This window comes from Aedes aegypti, chromosome 2 (genome assembly GCF_002204515.2).
Source record: "Aedes aegypti strain LVP_AGWG chromosome 2, AaegL5.0 Primary Assembly, whole genome shotgun sequence".
NCBI classification, from domain to species: domain Eukaryota; kingdom Metazoa; phylum Arthropoda; class Insecta; order Diptera; family Culicidae; genus Aedes; species Aedes aegypti.
In genome coordinates, this window is record NC_035108.1 from 454,440,781 (window position 1) to 454,464,131 (window position 23,351).

The 23,351-nt window shown below is 36.5% G+C and overlaps 1 protein-coding gene and 1 non-coding gene across 2 annotated transcripts; one reads left to right on the top strand and one right to left on the bottom strand.

Annotated features, from left to right (window-relative positions):
* Positions 1 to 8,786: 8,786 nt before the first annotated feature.
* LOC110677188 lies at positions 8,787 to 12,641 on the bottom strand. The gene is made up of 6 exons (XM_021848078.1): positions 12,550 to 12,641; positions 12,147 to 12,486; positions 11,699 to 12,091; positions 11,006 to 11,134; positions 9,605 to 9,948; positions 8,787 to 9,423 (listed from the first exon to the last, which is right to left on the bottom strand). Exons 2-6 carry the CDS (start codon positions 12,484 to 12,486, stop codon positions 8,869 to 8,871), a joined length of 1,761 nt encoding a protein of 586 aa, XP_021703770.1. The 5' UTR covers positions 12,550 to 12,641; the 3' UTR covers positions 8,787 to 8,868.
* Positions 12,642 to 19,857: 7,216 nt separating this feature from the next.
* Positions 19,858 to 19,931, top strand: Trnat-agu. The gene has a single exon. It is a non-coding gene; the product is annotated as a tRNA-Thr (tRNA).
* The last annotated feature ends 3,420 nt before the right edge of the window (positions 19,932 to 23,351 follow it).

A 23,351-nucleotide genomic window follows, 5' to 3' on the forward strand; every position in this document is an offset into this window, starting at 1 on the left:
CGTAATGGCCTTCCTTGTTTGTAGACCTTTGGAAGTCCATATATGCGGGGTGGAAGTATATTATTAGGTCAAGAATGCATAGCAATGAAAAAATGCAAATTGGTCTGATTGGCGCTTATGTCGATCATGCAAATATGGGCAGTGTCGTGTATTAAACTCAACGAGTGGTCGGAAAAGTGGAGTGAAAAATGCTGAAGATACCAAAGCCGTTTTTTAAGTTGGATTAGTTATAATTATAGGAAATACATGCTATAGAAATTCATTTCAAAACAATAAATCTTAACGAGGTTCAAATTGCCATAGTGATGAACATGCAGCAATTCAGAAAGAACAAGCTGTAGGCCATGAGTTCGATTCCCACTGCACTGGTCCAAGATTATTTCTGGTTGGAATTTTTCTAGACTTCATATGCCATAGAGTATCTTCGTGCTTGTCACACGATATATAAATGCAATAATGATCAATTGGCAAACTAATCTATTAGTTGATAAATGTGAAAGTGTTCATAAGAATATTACGCAGAGAGGTAGTCTCTGTCACAGTTGGTCCGCAACTATAAGAAAAAGAAGATGTTAAAAATAATCTTAAGTATAACCCATTGCCAATGTACTGTGCGGGCCCATTTCCTAGAAAAACATTTTGACACTTTAGAATAGATTAGATGTTTCAAATGTTTTTGCAAAGTTTCGGTTTTCAGAAGTCAATCTATTTTATAACGTTAAAAATGCTTTTAATCCCTGATGAACGTACACTAATTTTATTTTTTTTAAATGATGTATATAATGTTTTCTTTAAAATTTCATATATTCTTGTAGATTTATTACGTTTACAGGTCAATTTCAATGTTTTTGGGGCTTATTCGTCAACCACAAAATTCATTAGATAATTCCTTTTTATTGGGAGCTTAATTCTTATTATGATTATCCTCTTTATGTTTCAATATTCAAGTTGTTGAACATACAGATTTACTTATCAATTTTGAGTTTAAGAAATTGGTGTAGGGATGGTAACAGGTCTTTTTCTAGGGACATGGTCTCTATTTCAATGAAGGTCTCAAAAAAGTCTCTATTTTTAATGGAAGATCTCTAAGGTCTCTATTTTAATCGAAATGGTCTGAATCTCTTTTTTCTCTATTTTGATTGCAGCGAATTCACTACAATCAGAAATAGAATAGAGAAAAAATAGACTGCAGGTTCTTCAAGAATTTCGTCTCACATGTCTCAATAAAAAACATTTCACATAAATTTAGCCCATTTTTCCGGATTTATTACAACAAATCAATTCCTCATTTCATATGATGTATTTTCAAAAAGTATGTACTACTGCATTGATTCTAATTATTCGTGAAAGTTTAACTAAACATATGTTTGTCGATATTTGTGGAAACTTAATTTGAAAATGAATATTCCTTATGAAGCATGATAGAATCATTGTGAATCTCTCAGAACATATGAAAACCTGTTGGGAATACTTGAGATCTACCTTAAAACATACAAACAACCAATCAAAATTTATTTGGAACTATCGGAAGCCCCTGTCTCTTATGAATACTTCTGTCCAGAGCAATAGGAACTATTTAAAAAAATCCCTTGGAATCCGCTAGAATACTTTTTTCTAAGAATCGAAGTCAAATCTCGATTTTTTTAGAGCATAAATGTAGAGAACCAGACCGATTGTGCTGAAAATATGGAGAATTTAGAAGCTAAGATGTAAAACCTAGAAATGCCATGTTGTTCTAAAATCTTCCGTTCAAAAGTTCCCAACTTTCAGGCAAGTTTTAAAAAGAAGAGTTTTTTTTAACTTTTTTTTAAGTTTTGCGTTTTATGAATTATCCGGAATTTGAAACATGGTGTCCGTTGATATGAAAGTGAGGTTGCGTCCGGAATGAGAATCATGGAAAGATCACTAATTTCTATTTATTTCAGGTAATTCAAGCTGCCCACCATTCGAAAATTAAGCTTCTTTATGCAAAGATATTACACTTTATTGCTGAAGGTGTCTGGGTTCAATTCCCGATCGGTCCAGGATCTTTTCGTAATGAAAATTTCCTTGACTTGACGATATACGAATGCGAAAATTGCAACTTTGGCAAAGAAAGCTCTCAGTTAATAACTGTGGAAGAGCTCATGAGAACACTAAGCTGAGAAGCAGGCTCTGTCCCAGTGGGGACGCTAATGTCAAGAAGAAGAATATATTATTGCGCATTTCTATCACCACTGGACTATTGCAGAAGTATTTACAAGTGCGGAAATGCCAATAAAAGTGCGCGATTGCATCAAATCGAGTCGGTGTCTTCAGCGGGGTTTTTCCTGGAAGTCCAAACATGGATATTTTCGGAACGGGCACGACGAGGGAATCACGGAAATCGATGTCCGACGCCATTTTGAAATCGATGATGGCGGCCTCCGGTTAAGGAAAATCGTTGAAAGCTCATGCAATATGGGTATTTGCGAAACGGGTGCGACGACATCGGACATCGATTTTTGTCATCCCCTCGTCGCGCCCGTTCCAAAAATACCTATATTGCATGGGTTTTCAACAATTTTTCTTGACCGGAGACCGCCATTTTGGATTTCAAACAAATCAAGAGAATCGTGTTCGACCATTCCCCCCTCCGCAACGGTCTTTGTATGAAAAAAAAATGTGTTTGAGCCGCAACGTTTGAGCCTACTCCCCCTCCCCCTAGAGCGTAACGTAATTTGTGGACGGCGCCTTAGTCTGCACAAATTTAGTGGCGTTTTGTATTCAATATGACTCTCAGCTATTCTATTTATAACTACACTGTTCTCAGTGAAATCTGTATTTTTCTGCATTTTCGCTTTCAACGAGTAGAACATAATGAGTGACGTTAAAATTCAGCCATTGTCAACAAATACGAAATGTTACCAATACATAACCTAGTTTTGGTACAGTTTTGGATTGCCGAAGAGAACAATTTAGTTGCCGACAATAGTAATTGCATTGCCGATGAAAGAACAAGTGCCTCGTGACTTTGGTGAGGAAAAATAGATGATTTAGAGAACAAAATAGTGTTTTGTGCATAAAATTTAATAAATGAAGAGTGCTCAAGTGCAGTTCAGGTGTCTCCTGCTAATTGTTTTGCTTCATTGTTCTATATAATTGTCTTCTTCAAAGTTCAGCTGCTTAGGCTGCCGACAATACGTAAGTTCTCCTAACTGAATTGAACGGCTTATCATTTTGTCATACTATTTTTGAGGCAAACGATAGAAACTACCTAGTATTTTAACGCGAGCTGATTGCATGCAAATTTTGAGCGATGTACATAGCGAAAAAAAATCTTCAAAAGGGGATTCATTTTAAAACAGTTTTAAAATACAGGTTGTGATTCTTCTTAATTAGTTTTCTCAATACCATATGAAAGTTACATACGTCGATTTGGAAAAGTAATCGAGAAATATAGAAAAATCTCTTGCGAAATTTGTTGATTAATCTACACAGATAGTGTACACATGAAAAACATTTGTTTTGAAGAGACGATACGAAACGACATTTGGCCAATGTATTGTGAACATTTTTGTTATAAGATTAGAGCAGACAGTAGAGTAAGATGGGGCAAAAGTTCGACCTTAGTGGTATAATCAAAGCTTCCAGGAAAATAATAGCAGATGAAACAAAACAAATACCATACAGCGAACCTTCATCATATTGGCTATAACTTTGCTGAACAAACTTGTGTCAAAATATTTACCCATTTTTAGTTATAACAGTTCTAAAATTGATTGTCTTATTCGAACTTTTGCCCCACCGGTGGGGCAAAAGTTTGAATCTAGTGTGGGGCAAAAGTTCGTTGGCCAAAACACAAAATATCAATACTTTTATGCCAGGCATACTTTCTACCAGCCGTAAACTTATGTTTGCCGAAAAATACACACTAAATTTTCATCAAAAAATGCCCAAAACAGGGTTAATTGTAATACACCCAAAAAATAGCAGTTTTTCGCAAAACTAAGGGAAATGTAAAATTTTTGTGACATTTTTCGCACAATCAGGCAAATTTCGCTAAATTTGAAGATAATATGTAGATTTCAGGAAATTTGAAAAATTTTCCGTGGGTTTATACATGGGTCGAGCTTTTGCCCCGCAGATTCGAGCTTTTGCCCCGCTATGGGCCAAAAATTGATTCCAACTATTTATGGAAAAACTAATCCACGTCAAAGCATCCTTATGATAGGCCTAGAAACGCCCTTACATAAAATATTGAAAAATATTTTATCTTCATTTGGTTCCATGCATCGAAAGTTTGACCAAATATTACAATATTTACGTCAAAAAACAACAAAAAGCTATAAATGTTCCAAATCTCAATCGATTTTTATGATATTTGGAGTGAAAGTCTCTTACCTAAATAGCATTCGAACCACGATGACATTTCTAAGTTTTGATTTGATTTGAGCTAGAAATCTTAAAAAGAAACTCTTGCCCCACTCGAACTTTTGCCCCACTTTACTCTATGCCCTCTTAGCAGATTATACGTAGGTCAACTTTTAATGTAATGTCGTTTATCTGAACAACTTCACAGAGCTTTCTTCCCACGCGTCATGCCGATATGATCTCTACACTTTTCAATCAACGGCACGGAAAGTAAAAGTCACCTCGGAGCAATAAACTCGCGTTGGAAACTAGTTTTCCAATAGTATGACGCGAGACAGCCGATGCGATGGAGTGGCGCTAATCATCAACTAAGCAGCAACAGTGGGAAAGCGCAACCTCGAAGTAATCATATGCTCAGTATAGTAGAGCATGGCGTGAACTCAGGCAGATGCGAACTTAAGACAAAATGATTAAATTTTTAACTTAATTACCTGGTGAATCCTCGTTGCTAAAGGCTTCCCAGATTCCTAGATGTACTTCATTAGCTGATTTTGCATTTATAAGTGAAGCACCCATTAAATAGCTCTGTGGTCCAATCCTTAGAGGCTATACAGATATGAAAAGTCGTAAACTGTCGATACCAGTTTAGTAATGAGCGATTAGAGAACAGCCTATTGGCTTGTTATGACTAGGTAATTTAATTACGATGTTCATATCTTTAAGATGACAGTTTTATTACTCTGTTTAAGAACTTTTTTTTCACAGTTGCATATAATCCAGATTGAGCCCTGGAATAACAATTTACTTCTTTAGGCAATTATGTCTACCTCTTGAGAACATCGGTTCGACAAGGGGTAAGCATTAATCTTTGCTAATTGCTAACCAAAGTGCAGTTTTCTCACAGTTTCAGTGCGATTATGTTCGCCAACAAGAATTGCAACTTGCACTTTCTGTAGACAGAGGCGTAGCTTGGATTTAATCGACTTGTTGACTCCCCCTTCTTTTTTCCTGGCTACGCCCATGTCTGTAGATAGAGCCCCTTATGTGCAAATGACGTGCATTTATCACCCTGGGGTACTCCAGAGCACAAAGAGTTCATTTCCTCTAACGGCTTTTGCGATTGAGTAAAAGTTTTTTTCTTTATTAAACAAATCAAACAATCTTGAAATGTCGCTTACAGCTACTGTCTCGACTAGAGACGAGAATATGGAATCAACCTGCTCTCAACAACGCAAACCGATATGCGGTTTCAGCAACTATGGCGATATACATATCGCTAGTCGTCGGGAGCCTCCATCAATCACCACCGCCGACCGAGATGACAGGGGAGATAAATCTAATGTTTATATGCGCATTTCTAATGGCTCTCGATGACGGCCGACTGGTTTCCCCCACGAAGCCCTGGATGCTGCTAGATGCATATATGCACATAATCTGCTTATGCTTGCAATTGTCCTCTCCGTCCTGCTGCAAAGGTACGAATCTATCCGAATGGGTCCAAGCATTGATCGTTGATTTATGGGACAGTTAACGCAGATTTTTTCACTGACGATAATGGATTCGTGGTGCACTGTTTTTAAGAGCTGGGATAAATACATCAATAGCGAATCAAAATCCTACAATGTTGAATATTTCGCGATGGAATCAAACGTGTTGAAATACAGAAGGGCTCCACCATTTTTTTTTTTCTTTTTTTCAATACCCAGACAACCAGAAATCGCAAAAGAATTCATGGTTAACGTCGTTTAAAGTTCTATTTTACATCACTGTCGCATAAGTACACCGGTTCAATACATATGTCGTCGTAAAGAATGTCTTTTTGCGAACTCTCAGCGATGAAGTGCTCAAAATCGCAAAATTGTACAAATAAACTCACAATATATATGCCAAAAATCGTAAGAATTCCAGATAGCGTCAACTATACGTGACCATTCAACATTGTCGTCATCACATCGCACCATTAATAATGCAACTCGCAAAAGGTGTTGTTTTGTAACGTCTACAATGATTTAAAATATGATAACAGTAAATATTACAATTTCAAGCGAATGTTCCTACAATTTTCATCGCAATAGCGACAAATTATAAAACAAAAGCTTTATTTTGAAAAGGTTCTTGTTTTGTACCACAAAAAAGGATTCTTTAACGAAAATGAGTGAATATTTGAGCAAGCAACGGCTCATCAAAGCTCCAAAGAGCGGAACATATAGTCGTTTACTCCAGCGATATAGAAAACGATGGAAGCTAAGTAAAACCAGTTTATCGACAAATAAAAAAACTGAAACAAATAATGGAGACCCTACAGAACTGTGCTTCGAAAATCAGTGTAAAGAGCTCAATGGAACTGAGCTAAAGGAAACCACCGGTGACCATCTTCCAACTTCCAATAATAATCACACGTCACTTGGAAACAGTTGTAAGAATATAATACTAACATCTTAAATTTTCCAACTTAATTTATGACGATACAATTTTCAGCTCTCAGTACAAACCTGGTTTCTGCTATCCGGAACTGGTCCACAGAATTTCACATTAGTCAGGCCGCAATAAAGTCCCTGGCTGGTATTCTCAACACTCATATGAATTCAAACCTGCCGGCCGATGCTCGTACCATAATGAAGACACCCAGGAATATAAACATAACAGAAATGTCGAACAATGGAAGTTACTGGCACCAAGGACTGGAAAACTGCCTAGCGAAAGCCTTGGAACAACTTGACCGTCCTTTGTCAATATCGTTGAACATCAATATTGATGGACTGCCAGTTCACAAAAGTAGCACTAAGAACTTTTGGCCTATCCTCTGCAAGATTCACGAATATCCAGGAATTCCCCCAATGGCGGTAGGAATATATTATGGCACTAGTAAACCCAAGAGTGCTACCGAATTTCTAACCCCGTTTATTGGTGAGCTTCTTGGTATCTTGGACACTGGAGTGATAGTAAATGGCCATTCAGTTTCAGTTAGAATACGTTGTTTCATTTGTGATTCTCCAGCTCGGTCCTTTATTAAGGGTGTAATTAACTTTAACGGCAAACAAGGCTGTCTTAAATGCACTACAAAAGGGAAGTATAGCCACACTGCAAACACAGTAGTTTTCTCACAAACTAACGCAGCAGCTCGAACCGATGAGAAATTCCGAAACAAAGAGTACCCTGAACACCAACGCAGCGATACACCACTGGTTCGTTTGCCGATAGATATGATTGAAGATATCATCGTATCTGACGCCCTTCATCTACTAGAATTAGGGGTAATGCGTCGGCTATTGAATGGGTGGCGAACAGGTTCAATGACAAAACGTGCTAAGTGGAGTTCAACTGAAAAAGCTGAAATATCTGAATTCCTTGTAAAATTACGATTTCCGAAAGAAATTCACCGCCGGATGCGTTCATTAGAATTTGTGTCTTTATGGAAGGGCCTCGAGTATCGTAATTTCCTAAATTATGTTGGATTAGTACTATTAAAAGATCATTTGCCGGAAAAGCACTATCAACATTTTCTTGTTTTGTTCTGTGCAGTTAGAATTTCTTCAACGGAAGCGTATAAAAAGTTACTTCCGGTTGCCAAGGACTTATTTGTCGACTTTATTCAAGACTACAAAAATCTGTATGGAATTGACTATTTGACAAGTAATGTTCATAATTTAAGTCATGTGGTAGACGAAGTTTGCAGGTTTGGTTCTTTACCCACTCTATCAGCGTATCCTTTCGAAAACTATCTTCATTTAATCAAGAAAATGCTTCATGCCGGACCACTACCTCTGAATCAAATTGCCAATCGATTGACGGAACTTATCAATAGTCAAACCCCAATAACGCTTAAAACTGCTTTTCAAGCAAATGAAAGATCTGTACGTTCAGTTGAGAAAACAGAAACAAAAGTAACAGTTACCCTAACTGATTTTGTTGTGAACACAAATTTCGAAGACAAATGGATGTTAACTCAAGATCTTTCAATTATTTGCTTCCAAGATATTGTTAAAGATAGTTTTAGTTGGAAAATGGCAGGTAATGCATTACTGAATAAATTTGACTTTTTTGTTAAGCCTTTCAAATCCTCATTCATTCATATTTACGCTGCTAGTGCCGAAAAGCACAATTTCTCTAAGCAAAATGCTTATGGAATTGAGTCAATTTTGTGCAAACTAGTTGCAATTAAACGAAAAAAGGAAATAGTGTTCATTCCTCTGATTCACACACTTAATCAGGAAAACTCATGAAGAAAAATGTCAAAAAATTCTGTAAAATGTTTTAAATGAAATAATTGTGAAGAAAAAAAAACATATTAATCCTTTAGAGTTAAGTTACGAGTAATCAACACAATGAGTAGTTGGGATGGAATGGAATAATACTAACTCAATATAATCTATTCATTAAGTTTTTGTTTGACGATTCATTTATTCCACGTATTTTTTGTTATCGAGTTCGATGAATAAAATTAACTGTTCAAATTCAACAAAAATCAACATTCGTTATGCATTTGCAAAAAAACAAAAGGGGCATATTGCCCCTTCCATCTTCCAAACATCTTCATTATTCGTCATCAGAGTTCATCAAAACTTCAACATGAGATTTGACATCAATATCACGATCCACCTCATCATCAGAATCATCTTGGTTTGAGCCAGACGTGATATTATCCATCGGCGTATCACCAAGCTCGTCATCATCAAACGATTCACCGTTATCCGGACCATCATCGTAACTGCCATAGTTGACCTGCTCAGCCTCATCGTGATTTTCATTTGCATCGTCCTTCTTAGTCTTTGTACGCCGACACGTAGACTTCCGTAGTTGCTTACTTGAAGACCTCGTTTTTGAGTAGCGGAATAGCCGATTCTTACAGAACGCTTCCAATTTCATGTTGGTATAGGTTGGATCACCAACGCTAACAATTGCCAATAGAAGCTGAAGCACATTCGCGAATTCACGAAATCCTCGTTTAGATTTGTTTCCTCTGTTGATGCCGGTCCAGGTAAAGCTGTTCCAGAATTCTCGTGTGAACAAACAGTCAACGAGTAAGTAGCATGCGGAATCTCCCTTAGCGTAATATGTAATAGGCGGGATGATTTTTGTGAAATATTTGACCTGAAACATAAATATAATAAAAATAAAAAAATATATCTACAGTGGTCACACTATTATGAGTCACCGACTATGATGGGTCATTTCCATTTGAATTACATGTGGAACGGAGTGACTGGATGACCCATAATAGTAAGAGCAGTGTAAAATCGTCCTTCAACGTTTAACACATCACGTAACTTACGTAATCATCAAATACTTGTTTGCTTGACAGAGTCTTGTTGAATACGAATAAGTCCTTCTCGTCGTTAATGAGTTTATGCTCCTCAACACTTGAATGTTCCGACGTAGAGTGGCCCTTACTGTCCATATCCAGCATTGTAGCGAATCGTGGGAAACTTTTCTCCAAACAATCCTCCACCACCTGTCGTACCGTCTCTTTTATACCATCTTTGAAGCGAGTCATGTCATTCCTCATTTCGCTCACTTCAGCTCGCAACGTATTGACTGTTGTTCCCACATTTGTTATAGCAGACTTCAACGATTCCATTGCAATTTTTATTTCACCGATCGAGTCCATAATATTGCCTAAAATAATGAAATAATTAATATTGAAGCAATACATACAAAAATAACAGTAAATCTTCAGAAAGGAATGGGTGAAATCACAAAGTAGGAGAAAAATAAACAGGGGTGGTAATATGAACACCGTGTCTAGTGCAGAAAAAAATCAAATTTCAATGAATTTTCAGCGCATACATAAAATAAACCCCACCACTTCCCTTAAACTCTAACGTGATAATAAATAACTTTAACATTGACTCGCACATAGTGATAGAGGGTAACCGGTCAACTATGATTAACTTTTTTTTTATAAAAGTGGGTGTAGGGTAAATTACCGGTTGTTGTACACGCTATAACTTGACACAATCTATAATACGTGCAGGAATTAATAATAATTAACCATGCGTTTGTAACGCAAATAACCATCGCTAAATCTACAACGTTGATGTTTTGTACCGAAAGCGAGATTTTTTCCCTTGTGTTATATAAATTTTAACACCTCGCTTACTAACGTGTCAACAATGTTTAAGCCAGTGCAATACATGGTAATTTACCCTAGTGGAAGATTAAATTTAAAAAGAGTTCAGGAAAAGTATAGTGGTCACACTATTATGGGTCGCTTACTATTATGGATCGTTTCCATTTGAATTGCATTATGAACAGAGTGACAAAGTGACCAATAATAGTGTGACCAACACTGCTTACACTATTATGGGTCACCTTAATATGATTATTAGACATTCTATTCTATATGTAATTCAAATGGGAATGACCCATAATAGTATAACTACTGTATGCAAAATCTAGTTGTGAAGTAATGAAACAGCTTTGACTGTACAGTGGTCACAATATTATTGATAACTCACTATTATGGGTCATTTCCATTTAAATTCCATGTGGAACAGAGTGACAAATCATCGTGACTAGGTGACCAACCCAGCGTACATTCCTAGTCACCTAGTCATCATTATTAGTCACTCTGTTCCAAATGCTATTCTAATGGAAATTAGTCATTACAGTGGGTGAGCCGTAATAGTGTGACTACTGTACTGTAAAAGGAAAACTTCTATATTTATTTTACCTGAGGAATCAATGGAATCTGGATTGTTTAGCGTTGGATTGAGGTAGACGATGTTATCATCAGTCACATATACAGACTGGAATTGCTGCTCACCATCCGGTAGTTTCAATACAGCATGGGCGGCTTCATCTATAAAATAAAAAAAAAATACAGATGTTATGTCGCGTAATTTTGGTAGATATATGCAACTGGCCATCGTGTAGAAAAAATCGATTTTATTACCATACAAGCGTATCTAAAGTGATTGACCTATAATAGTGGGTGATTCATAATTGTGTGACCACAGTTCATTCGATTTCACGATGCAGCCTGACGATAGATGATGAGTTCGTTCTACTTATAGTCAGGTCTTCTATAAGACACTTCCACCCACATTCCTCCCATGACAATGTCTCAGCAGATTTTAATAGTTAGCATGGCGCTAATCTTTTGTTTATAAGTGACACATACTATGAGTTTATTGCCTGTCGAATTTCACCTGAATCGATTGGACGACAGCTGGAAAATTGCGATGGGCGTAAAGTGGGTGGTAGCGTCTAATAGGAGACCTGACTCTAATAAAAATAGTATTTGAAAAGTCGTTCAGCTAAGAAAATTTCTTCTTATTTAATAAGCAAAAGAGAAAATCAACGAAGAGGTATCGATTACTACAGATACGCCTTCATAATATTAAATGCTGGATAAACCACTTACCTCTATGAAACGGTTCTTCGTTTCGTTGGATTTGACGTGGCCTAGCAATGTCAGATGATTTAGCGCGCTTACTTTGATCGACCGGCTTTTTGAAGATAACTTGGGGTAAGTATCCCACCTCGCTTTGGGTCACAGACTGTGTTCCGAGAGCTTGTACCGTTTCAACAAAGTTGGCCGCTAGCTGCGCCCGATCAGTTTTAACAGACAGCGAATTAATCGGCGGTCGCTGTGTTTGGTGTCCCAATTCTCGAGGCTGAATATATGTCGGAACGGAAGAATAATCTTGTGGTGGCAGCTGAACTAGCTGAGATGATGCTGCAATAGTTCCAGGATGCTCTTGCTGCTGAATCGCGATGTCAGAATCGAGTGCGGGTTTTTTAGATGAGGCAATTTCTACAATACATGAGACAATGAATACACGAATCTTTGAATATAGTAAAATACGTACCACTAATAATTTTGTTGTAGTCTTTCAAAGGCCGTGATTCCTCGGGCTTAGATTTACGGTGCTTCAGCAATTTTCGCTTGGTTTCAATATCCGATACTTCCTGTTTTAGTAGGTCTTCGGCTGCAGCCTCTGCCGAGTGCAGGCTTTTATATTTCCGGCTCACAATGACCGGAATTCTCTTCGTTGCACCATGGAACTCGCATCCTCCGTTCCGAAGTTTTTCAATCTTCTCGTTCGATGGAAGTTTGGGCCACAACAAACATCCATCTCGGACCCATGACACCGGAACAGCAAGCACACGTAGCTGTTGCTTCTCAAAAAATTGAGCCACGGTGAACATCTGCGAGCAAGAAGCAAATTAATATTAACTTATACATTGGACAAACATGTTTTGAAAACTCACCTTGCGTATGATTTCAGAAAATTAGGGATTTTAGAATCGAAAAACTCGACACAAGAGCAGAAGCAAAAACTCGAACTCGTACTCTGATTTGCTTCCAATGACAGTTGGATGCGAATGTAAACAATGCAGGTACTCGTATAAGATTCTATGCTACCTCGCACTATGAGATCTAATAAGAATTCTTATATGCGATGTTTCACGGCTGTTTATGTGATGAAGTTAGAATGTCATGGTGAAAAAAAAAATGATATTCTGATAAACAGAACCCGGAGGAGAGGAAAGATGGCTGCATGATAATCGAGGAGTTCGAGGTTCGTTCCTGAGAGGTCATCATATGCGATGTGAAATGTAAACTTATATCATAATTTGAAATCCACCACCCTAATAGAGACCCTTAAGAAAGCCGTTCTAGAACTACAATTTCAATAGACGTCAAGTGCATGTTTGTTTTAACCCTATTATTTTAATACACATTTAAAGTCGCATAATGTAACAAATAATATGCGCGTACAACATCGCACTATTTAATAAAATAAATCGCGAAGCAAATAATATTGTTACGGCCGAAGTTGCATAAATATACTTTTTACATCCTATAGCTAATCTGTTTTTTCGGAGATGCTGATATATCGCCTCCACTTTGGTGCGCATAGAGCACATTTTATGCATCTTATGCGATTAAGAAGAAACGTAAGAATTCATGTATAATGTGATTATAGTTTGCTATATGCGTATAAATTGGTTGTCTGGGTAAGGTCTCCTTCTCTCAGTAACGGCACAAAACAGACAATACTTACATTCAATTAAAATATAGCAAATTAATAAAACAGTCAATTCACCCTTACTCGATATTTTGTTTATTCGATATTTCTTCTTTAGAGAATCATAGAAAAAGTTTGTTTTGTTGACTACCTCGATGGTTCATTTGATCGCAGTTTAAAACAATTTAGCCAAATTATTGAAACAAATCCCGATTTAGAGCAACTTGAAATGCCATTCATTGATCAAATCAAAACAGAATGGAAAAATAATTTGTCTGAGGCCGTTCAAGTTACCTCATTTGATGAAATATTGACACTTATACAGTGTCCAAAATGTACACCTCCTTCCAGATAATATGGGAAAAAAATGATCCCGAAGCACATTAGAAATGATTCAAAGGCGTTTTCTTTCATATCAGTCTTCACATGACAAATCTTTGCAGGTTTTGAAGATTGAAAGAAAAAATCAATTAAAACACTAGCATCACAAAGCAGTTTCACCCCCAGCAATGACACTCAACAGTTCAAAGTTGAAACGATGCTACGATTGAAATTCCCCAACCGACGGAGTATCAATTTAAACTCAACAATCAATGCGATGGAAAGCACTTCACTGAGACGCATAACGACGGGCACAGGAGAACAAATCGATCTAATTTCCGTACAAATAAAATTTCCTTCCTCGCTTTCCGATACGACAGGCATCTATCGACCGACACAACCCTTGTTTGAAGTCTGATGCCATCGAGAGGAAGAGAAGAGCATACTGAGTCGTCATTTAGCAAAGGATAATAATTTCCATCCGGTCCAAGTGCAGCCATTTGTACGGAACGATTCCAAGGGAACACGAACGAGTGCCCCTCAGTTGAAGATGGACATTTGCTCGGCAAAGCTGATTATTCATTTGTGTTTGCGATTTGATTGGGGTCTTAATAGCTCAAGAGTCAGGTAGGTCGGTGAGTACTTTATACCGATATCTTCCAATGCCCAGCTCGGATGATTGTAGGAAAAAGTCGACAGGTATCTGAAGCGAAGATGAAATTGTCATCACAAATTGCTCCGCTTCGTAGGCGACTAGTGCTTAAACCCGTAAGCTGATTAGCTTTATCGATTGAGTTGTTTAAGATTGTAGTCCCAGTGCCGGATGAATGGCATGCGTTATCAACCTTTCGCTGTTTATTTGAATTGACCCGAAAAGCGTGAGCGAACCGTAGTGTGTAGGGGGATATGGAGTAAAATGCACTAGTTAAGTATGATGAGTCGAAATGAAGACCAAACAACATGTATAAAATTTTTCAATACACGTATCTATTTCATTTGTGTAGCAATAGGGTCTTAGAACCTCCTGGAAAAAACACCTATGTTTATTTTTATCCACAAAATAATTCCGAAATATGTGGCCAGATCCTACTTAAAAAAATTTCAGCATACAAAACATTCAAACTTTTTCTACCAATTCCTACAAAAAATCATTGGTTCTGTCAAATCTTACACGAGGATATTTTGCTGAAGTGCTACAATGAACCTCTATGAGTAGATATTACATGATGTGATATTGATTCATAGAATCATACTAAAACAAAATTCCATGGTTACTGTGATGGTCCCATCAAAGTCATTTCTCGAATACTTTTTCAAATGGACGTAAGTCAAAAAAATCACAAAACGGGATTGTGTACTACGAACAATAGCAAGACATTAAACAATACTTCTATTTTGATAAATTTAGTCATACTCGATTCCCAATAGTTTTAATATTGTTATTTCAAAACGACGAAACATCGCTGTTTCTGTTTGAGAAAACTTTTATCGATTCGTCCTTTTGATAGAAAATCGACGAGTCAATCAAGTTGACCAACATCATACATACGTTCAAATGGAAACGACGAAACTGGCATTAAAAAGGAAAATTTCACTGATTCGACTTCAGTCATTTTATTTTGTACTCGATTTTAAATGTTGGTTTCAAATCTTTTATTTTTTTAAATTTAGTAACAAACAATAGAGGTGTCTTTTTTGTCATGATGAGTTTAAACCAAACAATCCTGTAAGCGTTCAGCACAATATAACATTATTGTTTTATATTTACAACAATATTAGAACCCACGGCTACAAAGCAAAGTCATGCTGAAGGTGCCTGGGTGTGATTCCCGGTCGGTCCAGGATCTTTTTGTAAAGAAAATTTTCTTGACTTACCTGGTAATAGAATATTATCGTGCCTGCCACACGATATACGAATGCGAAAATGGCAACTTCGGCATAGGAAGCTCATTAGTAAGAAAATGCTCACGGAACACTAAGCTGAGAAGCAGGTTCTGTCCCTGTGAGAACGTAATGCCAAGAAGAAGAAGACGATGTAGCAATATTGTTGAGTATTTCAGCGCACTGTTTCTTATTTCTCCTATAGGATTATAATGTTCTGTGCTATTATGCTTGATGCTGCCATCCTTCGATATGGGTGCAGGTTCATGGGAATTGGTTTGGTGCTAAACTGTGCTGGAGACCATCGCCAAATCTCCGAAAGCAGTAGGATGTTGGAAGCGTTCATCACTTGCGATGTCTGTCACTGTTGAGGCACACATAAATCTTATATTAAACACCTGACACATGATACAAAACTTGAAGCGACTTTCCTCACCGCAACGTAGAAAAAAACGTTAACCTTCCGATCGTCACGCAGTAGACCACTGCCAGAAAAACGATGTTTTTCACAAAACTCAACAGCGCGAAACAAATTTGCATCCTTTCCATACTCTACATGGGACTTTGTATATAAACATGGAACTTTGTACATAAACAACAAGACAAAAACAAATCAAAACTTTGTCTTAAGAACAAGCTTTTGATATTCAAACAAATTTTCAGGCCAGCCATGTTGTATGCTGTACCAATATGGACTAGCTGTTGTAATACCAGGAATAAAGCTCTGCAGAGAATTCAAAATAAAATTTTGAAAATGATTATTAGGCTTCCTCCCTGGTATAGTACCAATGAGTTACATAGAATATCCAATGTTGAAACATTGGAACCAAATGTCAAATAAAAAAATTAATAATTTCAGGCAAAAATCGTTACAATCTTCTATTGCCACGATTAATGCGTTATATGTTTAGGTTAAGTATATTTAAAGCTTTTTTTTTCTCTTATAAGCAGGTGAAATCAACTCACCTGTAAAAAATCTGAACTGCTACGGCAAATGAAATGTAATACGTTGTTAACAAAATGTTAATAAAATCTTAAATTTGTTTTACCAAATTAGGATGATAGTGTTATCTAATAACACAGAAAAAAAAAACGAGACAAAAACTGCACTTTTGTTTGATGTCAGATTTGTCGTAAGTCATGTTAATATTTTGCTGAAGACGTAACACTTTGACGAATGTAAACGACAAAGTGGTAACATAGCGTAACGCTTCGACGAAAGTCACGCACTGGTTTACAGCATGACTTATGAAAATGGCGCATCTCTATTTGTGGTGCCAAAACGTGGTAAAATTTAATTTATTAAAGAACTTAACATAATTTGCTAATATTGTAATACTTTATTTAAGTGATTGAAAAGATTCATAAATTACGTCATATGGATGTATTGGCATTGCATTACAACGGTAAAATTTCAAATAGGAATTGAAATTAGGTGAAGTATATTCACACTCCATTATCTGAGAACGAGTACCAACGACATACGTCCATTTGAAAAAGTATTCGAGATTTCTGTTCTATGGCTCGATATTTCCATTAATCTGTGCTCCCTTCAGATATCGACATATGCAGTTCATCAAAAGTGCTTCTGAAATAGTTCCAAAATGCATCACAAATTTGCTTCAAAAATTCGTCTATGGTTTTTTGTCAGGAAATTCTGCTTCCATCGATTATTCAAGAGTAATTTACGAAAAAAGTTTTTGAAATGTCTATGGTCTCCGAAGCTTCAGGAGACACATTGCTGAACACTCTTAGTACTAGTTTTAATAACGAATTAAGCATAGCAGTAAAGGAATCTGTGGAGAAACATTTAGCAAAATAACTGGGAGGTTTTATCAATGGCAGATCCCATATTCCAGGGTTGCAGTCCTAGAGAACTTCTGACAAAATTTTGTGAAATCCAAAAGTCAAGGGAGGAACTCTTCTTAATTTCTAGGATAATTTCGAAGGATTTATCAGAAACTTTTCCATTTTTTAATTCATCAGTGATATTCTAATAGTCTTGTAATCATTTATCTCTAGAAAAAAATATATGAATAATCCTTTATATCGCAAATCGTGAAAGCCCATCAGAAATTCTTTAAAAATTTTCAAAATTATTCAAAACAAATTTCCAAGATTTCAATTCAGTAGAATCTTACATTATAGATTGTGCCATACCAAATTAACTATAAAGCACTTTAATTCGCCCTGCGTGCCAATATAGTGCTATAATACAGCTGACATGCCCTATATTAGCTGAAGAATAGCCCTATAAGGTCGAAAAGGCGAATTAGCGGACTAGTAATTACTTGGCTAAGACATTGGCAATGTTCTTTAAGATATCGCCAATATTTTCGCGTTTAACTTCTACAGTTCAACCACAATAATTAAAAAATCTCTCCAAAAAAGTTTGTTTGAAATTTCTTCGAGTAGGAAAAGTTGGTTTCTACATCAATCTGCACGCCATAGAATCATGGAGTTTATGCAAAACATTTCTCAAGATGTGAGATACAAATACATTCAGTAGAAATTCCATCCGTTCTAATGACGATTTTTGTACATTTACAGAAGACGAAAATATACAACAAGATTTTTTCTTCTTCTTCTTCTTCTTTCTGGCGTTCCGTCCCCACTGGGACAGAGCCTGCTTCTCAGCTTAGTGTTCTTATGAGCACTTCCACAGTTATTAACTGAGAGCTTACTATGCCAATGACCATTTTTGCATGTGTATATCGTGTGGCAGGTACGAAGATACTCTATGCCCTGGGAAGTCGAGAAAATTTCCAACCCGAAAAGATCCTCGACCGGTGGGATTCGAACCCACGACCCTCAGCTTGGTCTTGCTGAATAGCTGCGCGTTTACCGCTACGGCTATCTGGGCCCCTTAAGATTTTTTCTAGTAAATCTGATTAAACGATTGAACTTCAGGAATTTCAGAAAATTTTTGGAAAAGTTTATAAATAAATTGCACGATCCTATTGTAAATCTGCTGATTTATTTTAATCTCCAAAAGAATCGCTACTGCAAAATATTTGGATGATTCTCTGATGATTGATGGAATCTATAAATCCGGAAAGATCTCATCAAGAAATTTTTGAAACACATTGTTATGTAACCTCTGAAGGCTTCTATGAATATTTTAGAAACTTTCAAATGTGCTTTTAAACAGCCAGCTTAAAGATCTCAGAAGGAATTCATTCAGAATTTCAACAGCAACTCTTTTTTTACCTTTTTTATATCTGTCAATAAATACAACTATATTACTTTGAATCGCAAGTCAGTCCTGTCTGTATTTTCGTCAAAACTGAATTGAAACCAGATTGGACATATCTTGGATTGATGTTTCAGTTGCATTGATATGACTACAAGATTTGTTCTGTGAAATCGGTCTTATTATAAAAACATGTTTATGCATCATAAATAACAAAAATGAGCCTTGTTTTTGTCACCGAGAAGATTTCATTCGGAGTGAAACATGTTCAAAGTTTTTTTAAATGTTCGTTTGAAAATTGAGTGAGTTCCGCGAATTTTTTTGAGTGTTAAAAATGAAGAATTATTTTTTCATTCCCGCGAATAGCTCTCAGCTCAGCTTTCTTAACTTATAAGGATCATCAAAAAATTTGTGAAACCATCTGCCAATGTTAAAGCAAAAATATGCAAGGAATTTCTTTCAGACATCCTTGAACGATCCTTATGTCACTTTCAAGCTCGCACTAAAGAAACATATAACGATTACACTCAGTAATTAAACCTGGCAACATCCATCAGCAAAGTGACATTGAAAGTAATTTCTCAGTACTAGCGTTGTGAAAGATTAAACGAAATAGGTAACATTTCTGAAATTATTTGTAATATCGAAATGGCAACTAAACACTTATTTAAATAGCTTCACGGACCTCCTGAGAAGTCTACAGGTTTCCTAGGGATCCACGGACCATTAGTTGGAAAACATTGTTCTATCGTCATTGAAAATGTGTCAAATTTTCAAGCTGTCAACAATTTACAACTGTTTATTAATCTGCGTTATTTTCTCTACTCGAAACTGGTTTGTCCCAGAAAAATTGACAAGGTGCGTTTTGCCTCGACAGTGCATATTACCCCAAGCACCCCTATTTTGTGTTTTCTTTCATCCATCTCAACATGTGCTCGGCCTTGTTGTATTTTTGGGTTGGGAGCATGTTTGGTTTCAGTATCCCCATGTCTTTCGCGGTGATGTGGAAATAATGGATTGTATTTATGTCGAGATTGATACATTTTGCCTCAATGTCACTCTGGCTAGAAGAGAGTTGGTAATAAACTACTTCATTTATCAGTTGAGATCAAGCAGGTTTATATTGACAAAATCGTATATTGTTTTCAAGTCGGCGCCGTGGCTTAGTTGGTTAAAGCGCCTGTCTAGTAAACAGGAGATCGTGAGTTCGAATCTCGCCGGAGCCTTCGGATACATCTTTTTTTAACACATCCAATGATCACCCTTGTGCTGTTGGCCTTGAAATTGGATGGGGGCCAAAGGCGCTCTCCAACGAGAGAGCATTCCGATGAATGAAATTAAGACGTGGTAATCCACACTGAAATAAATATTTCCACCTTCTTCGAGTCGGCATAGACTGCGATACTGCTCGCATGTTTATTTTCATATTGCTTTCCTCACCTTTGCTGGCGTTTTTATTTTTTTCGAGGAGGAACGCAAACAAGGAAATAAATCAACGCGAGAAGTTCTCACCGTAAGGTCATACACACAACTCGCGGCCAAGTTTGTAGTAAAGTATGAATGTGAGAAAACGGGAAAAGAATGTTCACAGCCCCGCTCTCCCCTTCAGTTCAATCTTGGTCCATTTCACCCGTTTCGATTGACTGATTCTGGCACTTTCTTGTTAATAAACAAACCAAATTCTTATTTGCCTGAATGTTTACAGTTCGAGTTTGTTCGGATGCTGCAGCCACAAGAGTTCAATGCTTCTCAGTGCAACATTATCCAGAACACGGTGTTCACAATAAATATGTAGCAGGAGCAAGCAGGCTATGAGGGTCATTGGAGTCAGACGAGCTTAACATACGCCAGTGGTTCTCAGCATTACCGGCTCTGCGATAGTTTCAGAACATAGCGCGGACTTAAGAAAACAAATTTTGGCAGATCTTTGGATTAGGTGAAATTCCATAGAGTATATTTCAAGAACTGGATGGTTCCAAAACATTAAGGGGGTAGGATCCGTCATTGATTTCAAAATTTTCTAAAGCAGGTTTTTCGTTCAAAAAAAAGAAAATTTACAGGAAAATGTGTTCACTGCATTCTATTCTCCAACCGAAACACAGTGAACACATTTTCATCGAATAAATTTCAGTTTGAACAGAAAAACTGCTGTTGAAGTTTCGATGATAACGATGATTATGATGACAGAGCGTTGAACGTTAAGCGCAGTGTGGTGTAAACTAATGCAACATTTTTTCAACAACTGGTCAAATATATGGATTTGGAAAAATTTCAAAGAAATGAAACCTTCAGTAAGAAAAGCCTTTTTAAAACCTCATTATCATGGAAAATCATTTGCCTCAATAAACGTTCTTCACAATAAAGGAGCTAAGAAAAATCTTTTGGGAAAATATCTTAGGCTTGCAGATTCTTCTTTAAACCCGCAGGATGCAGTTTGGTAATCACTGACAGCAGAAAGCGACGGATGAGTAAGAAAGAGGACAACGAGAGCGTACTAAATGTGTACACACCTACTCGGTGGAATTCTTTTTATTTTACTTCAAGGTCGTGCAGACTCGGAATCGTTTTGCGTTGATCTCCCTTGATCTCGAAACGAAGAAGTATGCAAGTACATCAGGGCAATAAATTGTGGACACCTGTAGGTGAATTCCGGCGAACAATTTCTTCGAAGAGAAGAAATTTTCTTCCATTACGCACCAGCAAGAAAATTTTCTTTTCTTCGAAGAAAATACGCGCCGGAATTCGCCTACTGGGCTGGCAAGAAGTAAAATGTGCAAAAAAAGAGAATGAATGGTGTTGGGGAAGTGTGTGTGAAGTGCATTTTAGGTCCATACATAGATCAATGTGCACGATAAGAGTTCTCGCGTTACGTTGATATAGAGATAATTTTAAACAAGTCGGATTTTCAAATCATTCCATAGCATCTCCCAACACCCATTAACCATGCAAATATTGTTAACATAATCAGAAAATTTACCGATTTAAACCCAATTCTTCAAAACTGCCAATAATCGTTTTTTCCAAATCAGAACGGCCTTGCACGGTAAGAGGTCGATGATACTCTCTTGTTTATTCGGAGCAAACAGAGGGACCAAATCCAGGGCCAATGCACAATGGTCGGAAAAAAGTGAAGTTTGGCCAAAACTATTTTTATCGCCTTAATCGATGAAATATGTAATCTGAATATGTTATTTGACGTTTTTGTTGTTTCAGAAGGGGTTATTCACAAATTACGTAACTTAAAAAAAAGATTTAAAAAAAAATATAATTGTTATCAAACTGGGCTGAAAGCACAAATTTTGTTTAAATTTGATCGAGTTTGATCAAAATGTGTATAAATAGTGGATAAATATATTTTAAATAAACTTTGTATGAAAAATATCTTCAAAATATATGTAAAATATTGAGTTATTCAAATAGCTCTAACTTCCAAATCAGCAAATTTCTGCAAAAATTTTAAAGGTTTTTTGTAAGATCTAAGGATGCTTTCTGATGTGCAATATTCGAAATGGCGGCGACATGACGCGACAAGAGTTGTTTTTCATGTTCAAAATCATCAAAATTACTAAAGTGTAATATTGAATAGTATTACAACTTCAACCAAATATTTTTTTCCATCCTCATGCTCGATAAAAGTGTTGAACCACAAGCTTTCAGATAGTGGGTTACTTTGGGGAAATATTGCATTCCTTAATTATAAATTTTGTGCTTTATTTTATTGTTACATTTTTCAATTTTTTGACTTCAGTCGGTTTGCCGTCATAGAAGTCATAGAAATTTAAATTTTAGTTCAATTTTAATTAAGGATCATAATAATATAACACATGAGGTATATTTAAAAATTAAAAAAATCATAAAAATCTCAAAAAAGTTTTTGGTAGTTTTGGCCGCCCCTTTATATGGAGCCCGACCATTGTGCAATGCACACTAACAAAAATGAAGTTGACCTATAAAAAATTGCCAATGCTTGGTTGAAAATTAAAAATGGTCTAAGCATTCAAACTTATATTTTTTTTCCACATTTAGCAATTCTCAGAATAAAATTGATAATTGACGTGTAGTTATAGTAAATCGTCACTAAACGAGCAAGAAATCACATTGACTGATTTGAATTCTGACAACAGGATCGCATCGAATTTTCTCAGAACAAACGGTCTGTGGATTGGCCCTTTTGAATTGCTACGCGAGAGTTCTTCAAAATGACACCTGTTGCTGTGACCTGAAGAATGGACTTTTTGTACCGTTTTGACTCAAATTCCGAACAGACTCATATTCCGAACACCCGCTTCTTGTATGGCGATTTGGTTGAAATGTTTCGCTGAAATATGTCATCAAATTACAAGGAAATGGCAGTCAATTGCAATTAAATTTAAACATATTCCAATATGTTTTAGACCTCGGCAGTAGTGGTGATTCTCCAGTTCGAGGGTAGTAAAACCAGCCCAGATACATTTATTTGCGAAATTATTCATTTGAACACGATTTTTTTTTCGTGCTGTTCGGAATTTGAATCAAGGTGTTCGGAATATGAGACAGAAAGAAAACAGTGTTCGGCATTTGAATCAAAATGTTGTTTCATTTATTTATTTATTTTTTAACTAAAAATTTTGAAAGAGGGAAAAGCCCCTTTGAGTGATTTCCTTTTG

What these genes read in the sequence shown, in the direction of transcription:
- LOC110677188 (XM_021848078.1), bottom strand. Translation starts at nt 12,486, where the DNA reads ATGTTCACCGTGGCTCAATTTTTTGAGAAGCAACAGCTACGTGTGCTT. An exon ending in AGATTCCATTGATTCCTCAG is followed by an intron (nt 9,949 to 11,005) that starts GTAAAATAAATA and finishes TCATTATTTTAG; the next exon opens with GCAATATTATGGACTCGATC. An exon ending in AACAAGTATTTGATGATTAC is followed by an intron (nt 9,424 to 9,604) that starts GTAAGTTACGTG and finishes TTTATGTTTCAG; the next exon opens with GTCAAATATTTCACAAAAAT.